Here is a 9,650-nt window from a genome sequence, read left to right as displayed (position 1 = left end):
GTAACTCTTCTTGAACTAAAAAAATTGTTGAAAATCGTTTACGCCCTCGAACTTTGTTTTAATAATCAAACTTTCACTCAATTATGAACAATAATCATCTTCCTTTTTATCTCATTCAATGTCTATTTTGCTCTTAATTTTCAATCTTTTATCTATATAAAATATTAATCTTTCTTAATCTAAGTATTTATAGATTTTTATTTAAGTACATTAATATTATAAGTAGAGTAATTTTTTTATTAGTTTGTCATTGAAATTTATGCTATTATTTATTATTATTATTATTATAATATTACATGCATTTAATATATATATATATATATATAAAAATGCATGTTTCAATTCTCTATTATTGTTAAATGTCTAATAGATAAATGATTGGTTTGTCAATAATGAAGTATTTTTTAAATTAAAATAATAAAAAATTACTTACAATACAAATAGATAATCTTTTAATTTTTTTAATAGGATATACCTTTATTTTTATTAATATTCTTGTATTATTTTTGAAATATATTTTAAAACTATTATATTACCTATTATTTTTATTTGTATAGATAGGTATTAGAGTTTTGATTATTATTAAAATATCTACTCTTTACTCTGCTCATTTATTTCATTATAGAACATCAATAATTTATATATTCAATTAGGATTTTTTTACTTTAATTTTTTCCGAATAGAAAAAATAATTTTTGCTTTTTAATAGAAAACTTGTTACCTAGAATAAAAAATAAAAATTCATGATTCTAAAGAAGTAAAAAAAAAAGACAAAGATTGATAATAGAAAGGACAAAATAGACATTTTAAAAAATTAATTAGGATTAGGGGGAAGAATGCTTATTGTTGAAAGTTTGATTTTTAAATCAAAGTTTGGGGTGTAAACAATTTTCACTCACTAATAAATTGTTAATTCTAAAATTTTAATTTCTTCTTAAATTATTTATCTGATAATCCAATACTAATAAGTCAACAAATTAATTTTAGTATATTTATCAATTACAATTCGATTTAAATACCCCTAATTTTATATCATAATTTGCTGTGATTATGAAATTTGAGGGAAGGTTATAAAATTTGTCCAAGGAAAAAAGAATCATCAAATATGGAGCAGAAATCATGTAAAATGACAGTTTTTCTTACCTCACAGAAATGGCTTCTTCCCTCTACCGCTTTCTCCATGAATTTTTCACCAAGACCGCCAAAACCCAATTCCTTACTGCCATCGCCAACGCCAAGTCCATTGTTCCAACACCCATCGCCGACGCCAACTCCATCATTCCAACACCCACTGCCGACGCCAAATTCATTGTTCCAACATCCATTGCCGACGCCAAATCCATAGTTCCAACACCCATAGATCCTGCAGCCATAGTACCGGGGAATCCTCCAAAGAGCGCAAGTATCGGTCCCTCGTTAGTAAATTCAAGCAGTCCTCAAACAATCGCCAATTTCGTAGCAGATTTACAAATATTGAATCTGTCGTACACAAGCTCATCCGTGCTGGACACTTCTCAGCTATTGAAGATATCCTCCAACACCAAAAAGTTTACCCAGAAATGAAAAATGAACGTTTCGTTGTACGACTCATTTCGTTGTATGGTAAAGCTGGTATGTTCGATCATGCCCAGAAACTGTTCGATGAAATGCCTGACTTAAACTGTGAGCGTACAGTCATGTCATTCAATGCTTTATTGGCAGCTCGTGTTAATTCGAAGAAATATGATAATATTAGTGAGTTTTTCAGGGAATTAACTGGGAAATTAGCTATTGTGCCTGATGCTATTTCGTATAATACAATGATCAAGGCATTCTGCGAAATGGGTTCATTGGATTCCGCGGTTTTGATGATGGTTGAAATGGGGAAAAATGGAGTAGATCCTGATGTTATTACTTTCAATACGGTTTTAGATGGGGTTTACAAGAACAATAGATTTTATGAAGCTGAAAAAATCTGGATTTTGATGGAAAACCAGAAGGTGATTCCGAATGTTAGGAGTTATAATACGCGATTACGCGGGTTGGTAGAAAACAATCAGGTTGTAGAGGCTGATAAATTGTTTGAAGAGATGATGAAAAGGGGAGTAAGCCCTAATACTTATAGTCATAATGCGATGATTAAAGCTTGTGCAAAGGATGAGAATTTGGAATTGGCTAAAATTTGGTATGCAAAGTTGAGGGGAAATGGTTGTATTCCTGATCGTGCAACGTTCGTATTTCTTATTCCTCTGGCTTGTAATAAGGATGATCCTGATTTTGCTTATGAACTGTGCAAGAAGTCTATTGATTTGAAACAAAATATTTATACTAATATGATGCAACGGGTTGTTAATATCTTGGTTGCACATTCCATGATCAAAGAAGCAAATGAGCTTATGAAGTTAGGAAAGAATTGTTACGACGGAAGGACTCAAACCCGAAAATAGAGAAAATAAATAACACCAAATTTAACGTGGAAAAAACCCTTCAAATCGAAGGTAACAACCACGGGATCTTCGAAATTCGAATTGCTCCACTATAACAATAAGATGGTTACAAATATTCTCCTAAATGGCTACACAACAATTGTTAAACAAGGAGAAGCAATAGCTACACCAACAAAAGTAATAGGAAGAAAACCACTCAAAACAGAGCTACTGTTCGGGACCTAAAACAGGATGTTTCTGACCTCCAAATTCGATCTTCACCGTTCAAATTAAACACTAAGATGTTAGGAACACTCAGTAAAAATTTCAGCTCGATCCAACGGTTAATGAATCGAAAAACGCAATTTGAAGATTGCTGATTGAAGAGACAAAACTGTTGCGGAAAACACTCTTTTCTTCTCTTTTCTCTCTTGTTGAAAGCTCTCTCAAAAACCTCTCTTATGTGTCTAATGTCTCTCAAAGACATTACCAATGAGCAATTTTCATAATTCTCTCAAATCATCCTATTTATAGAGTGGTATTTTTTCCTAAAGCCAAAACCAACTCCAAATAGGATTATAATTCCAATCCTTTTCCAAATAGAATTGACAACCAAATTAGGAGAATTATTCCAATCTTTTTACAAATAGGATTAGGCCATGGGCCTTTGGCTGGAACATGAGTCATAGCCCAACAAGAATTGTTCTTTCCGTTATGGACTGACAATGCCAAAACGATCCCCAGTAATATGACATCTCTGTTAATTGTAATATGTCATCTGTTGATTTCTCAGATGGTCGCTCAACTAATAGTTGCTTCTTCAGAAAGTCACTTTCTTGGTTGAAGAAAATTGTATTTTGCTTCACTGTCGCATTATCATTCTTATTTGATATTATTTGCCTTGTATCTTAGTGTCTTTGGTGATTGGAGATAACTTAGACACGGTGATGGAATCGTTTATCTACCAAATTTTTATAAGAATCTTGAATGGTCAACTTATTGCTAACAAAAAGTGAAAAGTCTACCGTTTTGATACAAATTGTTTATGGCACTACAATGTCTTGCATATGATCTATGTGCTATATATAAATAAACTCTAAAATGTATTCAAATCTTCTTAACAGAGTACTATTTTATTTATTTTTTACTTTTCTCATTTTAACATTATTTGTGATAGAACTATTCCTTTCTTCCTGTTGTGATTTACAGTAGCTATGGGGGAACTCCTTCCATGCACAGTGGAGAAGATGAAAGTAGATGAAGAACAAGAAGAAAGAGAAGAATATAGCAAAGCTAAATGAGGAGAGATTATTATTCGAGTTACTTTCTGAGCTTATTTGAGCTCTGCTTCTTCACTGATCAGCCATGAAGAAGATAGAGATGAAGAAGATGAAGAAGAGAGGCGTTAGAGAGAAGAAGAAGTTTTATTTTTAGGGCTAACTGTGAAAATGTCCCTTACTATCAACAGTACATAGCTGCTATGTATATATAGTCAATTACATGGACTTAATTGACTAACAAATTAGTTAGTTAGTTCTAACTATGTAACTAACTAAAATGACTATACTGCCCTTATTTCTAACTGATTTTCTAACTCCTTTAACTACTTTCTTTACATCTCAACACTCCCCTTTAAGCTAGGAGGTGCAAAAATATTCAAAGCTCTAAGCGTGGATAGAAGGTGCTCATGTTGAGCTCTAGACAATCCCTTTGTCAATATATCAGCTGGTTGTTCTTGGGTTGGTAAGTAGTCAACTTTGATCATGCCTTGTTGTAGTCTTTCTCTAATGAAATGACAATCTATCTCTATATGTTTTGTTCTTTCGTGATAAACTGGATTGACTGCAATTTGAATTGCAGCTTTGCTATCACTATAGACCTACACTGGTACCTTCATATCAGCCTCAACCTTCTTCAACATTCCCAGCAGCCACACAAGTTCTGAAACAGTAGATGCCATGCTTCTATATTCAGCCTCAGCTGAACTTCTAGACACTGTAGTTTGTTTCTTGGCTTTTCAAGATATTAGTGATTTTTCCATCTTGATCAAGTATCCTGTGACTGATTTCCTGGTTAGTGCACATGCTGCCCAGTCTACATTACAGAAAGCTGTAATTTGGTTGTCTGATTGACTGGATAGTAGTATACCTTGTCCAAGTTGTCTCTTCAAATATTTGACTACTCTTAGGGTTGCCTCCATGTGGGACTTCTTTGGCTGGTTCAGAAACTGACTTAATGTTTGAGTACCGAAGGCTATATCTGGCCTTGTCATGTTGAGATACAGAAGTTTACCTATGAGTTTTTGATAGGCTGCCTGATCTATTAGAGGATCATGTAGCTCTTCTTGCTTTTGGTTCATATGGTCATCATAGAGCTTTGATGTAAGCTTGATGTTGGCATCCATTGGTGTTGCTGCTGGCTTAACTGCAGTCATTCCTACTTCCGCTATCAGATCAAGAGTGTACTTCCTCTGATGCATGAGTATTCCTGCTGTGGATCTTGCAAATTCAATCCCCAGAAAGTATTTGAGCTCCCCTAAGTCCTTCATCTTGAATGCACTTTGTAGAGCTTTCTTTGTCTCTTCTATCAGCTTTAGGCTACTGGAAGTGACTAACATGTCATCTACATATACAAGTATAATGACAATACCTTCTGCTGACTTGTTGCTGAATAGGGAATAATCATATTAGCTTTGTTTGAACTGGAGAGAAATAAGAGCCTCAGCAAGTTTGTGATTTCACTGTCTTGGAGCATGTTTGAGTCCATAAAGGGACTTTGTTAGTCTACATACATTCTCCCCTTGACTGACAAATCCCTGAGGCAGCTGCATATATATTTCATCCTCTAGGTCTCCATGTAGAAAAGCATTGAAGACATCCATCTGATGGATGTGCCAGTTCTTGGAAGCTGTCATGGCAAGAACAGCCTTGACAGTCACCATCTTCACAACAGGAGAAAATGTTTCTTTGTAATCAATCCCTTCTTGTTGGCTGTACCCTTTTGCTACTAGCCTGGCTTTGAACGTTTCTATTTCACCTGTGGATTTGTATTTAATCTTGTAGATCCATCTGCAACCAATAGGCTTTTTCCCTGCTGGTAAGGAAGTGACTTCCCAGGTATTGTTGTTTTCTAAGGCCTGGATCTCTATCTGCATAGCTTCAACCCATCTTGGGTCTTTGACTGCTTCAGCATAGTTAGTAGGTTTTATCACAGAGGATGTAGCTACAATAAAGCACTAATGAGAAGGAGACAGATGAGAGTAGCTTACATAGTTGGATAGTGGATATTGAACAGCCTGTTTAACATTCAAAGAGACAAAATCCTTCAGCCATATGGGAGGATGTTTAGACCTGACAGATCTTCTAATAATAGGTGGCCCAGACACATCAATATCACTTGCAATAATGTGTGTTTGTGTAGACACACATTCTTGCTCACCAGCATCTGGATGCCCACATGTAGCCTCTTCAGAAAGTACAGATGGAGCAGTACCTGGGATTGTGAATGGGGATAGTTGAAGCTGTGGAGCTGTCTCACCTAGACCTTGTAGGTTATCGACAAACAATTGCTGGGTGGCTGAGCCATCATCCTTGGCAAATGGAAAAATAGCTTCTCTAAACTGAACATCCCTGCTGATAAAGAATATGTTATTGTGAAAGTCAAACAGGATATAGCCTTTCTGCACTTCAGAGTACCCCATGTGCACAACTAACTTTGATCTGGGCATGAGTTTGTCATATTCAGTGAGATTCTTGGCTAGAGCTAGGCAACCAATGGTTCTCAAATGAGATAAACCTGGTTTTTTGCCATACAATCTTTCATAAGGAGATTGGAACTGAAGCACACTACTAGGAAGTCTATTGATCAGGTAAGCAACTGCTAGGACATAATGACCCCAAAATTTGATAGGTATTTTTGCTTGAAACCTGAGGACTCTGGTTACATCTAGGAGATGTCTGTGTTTCCTCTCAGCCACACCATTTTGTTGAAGAGTGTATGGACAAGACCTTTGATGGATAATACCCAGTGCTTTGAACATATTATCACATACTGAATTCACAAACTCAGTACCATTATCAGACCTTAAGACCTTGACCACCTTGTCTGATTCTTAGTATACTGCAAGAAAAGTTTAAGAGACACACACACATCTGATTTGTGTTTAAGTAAGAATAGCTAAGTCATTCTTGAAAAGTCATCAACTATTGTAAGAAAGTACTTGTTGCCATCAAATGTAGTTGTATTATAAGGTCCCCAAAGATCAACATGTATCAAATCAAAGCAACTACTGCTTTTATTGATACTAGAAGGGAATACAGGTCTAGTTTGTTTTGCAAATGGACACACTAAGCATTCAGACACCTTACACATACTAACTTTATTCATATTGAACATCTTGGCCGGTTCAGCTGAGGACACATATCCTAGCCTTTTATGTCATAGCTCTATATCTGATTCCTTGTCTGTTGGAGAAGCAACATCAACAGAGTATGCAGATTCCTTAGCCTTACTTGCATCACCTTGAGTTAATTGGTTCCTTAGCAGATACAGACCCCCCTCTTCTCTACCAACGTCCTTCACCTTCCCAGTGTAGAGTTCCTGGAAAACACAGAAATCAGGGAAGAAAGAGACAGAGCAGCCTAATTCCTTGTTATTTTGCTGACAGATATCAAGTTATACTTGAATTCTGGAATATGGAACACATTAGTAATCAAACTTTTAGATGGTAGACTACAAGAACCAATATGAGTTACTTTAGTGGTACAACCATTTGGTAAGCACACATCCTTAGAAGTGTTAAGTTGAAGGACATATTCCTTTAGTAGCATCTGCAGTTTAGACACCATATGGTTTGTTGCCCCTGTATCCACTATCCACACATCACTATTTTCAGTTACCCATAGGGCCTTACCTGCATTGTTTTCCTTATTGCAATCAGGTGCATTGGCTCTTAAACCAGACTGTTGATTCATCATCATAAAAAATTGTTCATACTGATCTTTTGTGAATGTACAACCCTGAAGTAGTTGCTTGACTTCTCTCTCAGCTACCTTGTTAGAAGTAGTGATTGGTGATTTATTTGCAGTATACTGTACTGTGCTATTCCTGTCCCACAAAGCTTCATCAGTCACATTTATGTTCAAGCCATAAGAGAAGTTAGCCTAACCTGACTGCTGAGATTGATTTATAAGACTATTGGTGTCTGCATGGACCATGTTTGCACTCTAAGCCTTTCTTTTGGACTTGAAATCTGGAGGATACCCCACCACCTTGTAGCAGGACTCTTTGGTGTGGCCCCTACACCTACAAAAATCACAAATTAAGGATGTATTTTTCTTGAACCTATTGCTCATACCTGAACTGTTTCTAATTCTCGAGTACATAGCTATTGACTCAGAAGTTGATGCATATAGTCCCAAATTGTTGATTCCTGTAACCACAGCCTTTTGACTCTCATCTCCTACTATCATAGCATACGCTTGATTGATAGTAGGTAAGGGATCTATCATGAGAATTTGACTTCTAGCTTGATGATATGTGTCATTCAGTCCCATTAGAAATTGATACAGTTTTTGTCTATTCATGTGGGCTACAAAACCTCTGGACTTCTCACAATGCAGCAAGGTGAGGGCACTAACACTTCAAACTCATCCCACAACGCTTTCAGCCTTGTATAATATGTTGATACAGAGGTTGTTCCTTGTTGTAAGGTAGCTATTTCTTTATGTAGGCTATAAGTTCTTAATCCATCAACTCTATCGAACCTCTCTTTCAGGTCAGTCCACACACTCAAAGCATTCGACGCAAACGCAATTCCACTCAACAAACTCTTCGAGACTAAATTCATAAGCTATGACAACACAATTGCATTTGCTCTTTTCCATTGGCCCCACAGTTCTTCACCATACATTTCTTTTCTGCACGTTCCATCCACAAGCCCTAATTTGTTTCTACCTAACAATGCTAATTTGATTGACCGATTCCATAAGGTGTAGTTTTCAATACCTTGCAACTGAAATGAGATGATGCTTATACCACTCACATCCGTGGGGCTAAGGAATAGGGGATGATTATAGTCAATACCTTGTCCATTGTTACCTGCGAGCTTGCTGAACTTGGTATACCCACTCGTTGAGCTGAATCTGTGGCTTCACCTGTCATTTATTCAACCTTTTGAGCTCTTTGTTGCGGAAGTCAGTGTTGGTTGCAGTTTTAGCTTCGACGGAGCTCAGATCTGCAAACTACAAGCTAACAACTTTGACTGATTCTTTGACTCTGATCTTCGAGTCTTTGACTCAGCTATGTTACCTCTTTCAGTGACCAATGCTCTGATACCATAAGCTTATTTGAGCTCTGGTTCTTCACTGATCAGCCATGAAGAAGATAGAGATGAAGAAGATGAAGAAAATGAAGAAAAGAGGCGTTAGAGAGAAGAAGAAGTTTTATTTTTAGGGCTAACTGTGAAAATGCCCCTTACTATCAACAGTACATAGTTGCTATGTATATATAGTCAATTACATGGACTTAACTGACTAACAAATTAGTTAGTTAGTTCTAACTATGTAACTAACTAAAATGACTATACTACCCTTATTTCTAACTGATTTTCTAACTCTTTTAACTACTTTCTTTACATCTCAACACTTGCTCCATTGCTCAATATATATAATGAGCTAACACAACACTTGAGAAGTTTACATTGTTTTTGTTTTTTTGTATACCAAGATTGTGTATATATATATATATGTATATTATTTTTTTAAAATAAATATTATTAAATAAGATAATAATGTGAGGAAAATAATAAATAATTATTTTGTCTATTGTAATTTTTTTAATAAAAAACAAAAAATTCAATCAGGATTTTTAAGAACCTTGTTGCTTTTAAAGTAATGCAAATATAGATCGGAAAAGGGTCAAAATTACCCTTCAACTATTTGAAATAGAGCACATATACCCTTAAACTATATTTTGGCTCAAAAATATCCTTCCCTTCATACTATTGACTCAAAAATACCCTTCACATCATACTATTGACTCGCTTCTACTTCTCCAGTGACGGAATGAAATGTGGTATCCTATATGTATTAATTTACGTCACGTAAGATTTCTACAAAAGCACCCCACCCCACCCTATCAATTAAAAGACTCAAATCCACCCATTAAAAGACTCAAATCCATCATTGACTCTCGTAGTTATTGTTTTCTTGACTCCCATAGTTATGGCTCCACAATTAATTTACA

General features: G+C 35.6%; 1 protein-coding gene across 1 annotated transcript; it reads left to right on the top strand.

Annotated features, from left to right (window-relative positions):
- The first annotated feature begins 1,152 nt into the window (after nucleotides 1–1,152).
- LOC129900002 (pentatricopeptide repeat-containing protein At3g13150-like) lies at nucleotides 1,153–2,426 on the top strand. Its single transcript, XM_055974992.1, has 2 exons — nucleotides 1,153–1,415; nucleotides 1,463–2,426. The coding sequence occupies exons 1-2, from the start codon at nucleotides 1,153–1,155 to the stop codon at nucleotides 2,424–2,426; spliced, it is 1,227 nt and encodes a 408-aa protein (XP_055830967.1).
- The last annotated feature ends 7,224 nt before the right edge of the window (nucleotides 2,427–9,650 follow it).

This window comes from Solanum dulcamara, chromosome 8, assembly GCF_947179165.1.
Source record: "Solanum dulcamara chromosome 8, daSolDulc1.2, whole genome shotgun sequence".
Lineage (NCBI taxonomy): Eukaryota > Viridiplantae > Streptophyta > Magnoliopsida > Solanales > Solanaceae > Solanum > Solanum dulcamara.
The sequence above is the reverse complement of the archived record's forward strand: the minus strand, read 5'-3'. Positions and strand labels throughout refer to the sequence as shown.

What these genes read in the sequence shown, in the direction of transcription:
- LOC129900002 (XM_055974992.1), top strand. Translation starts at nt 1,153, where the DNA reads ATGGCTTCTTCCCTCTACCGCTTTCTCCATGAATTTTTCACCAAGACC. An exon ending in AGCGCAAGTATCGGTCCCTC is followed by an intron (nt 1,416 to 1,462) that starts GTTAGTAAATTC and finishes ATTTCGTAGCAG; the next exon opens with ATTTACAAATATTGAATCTG.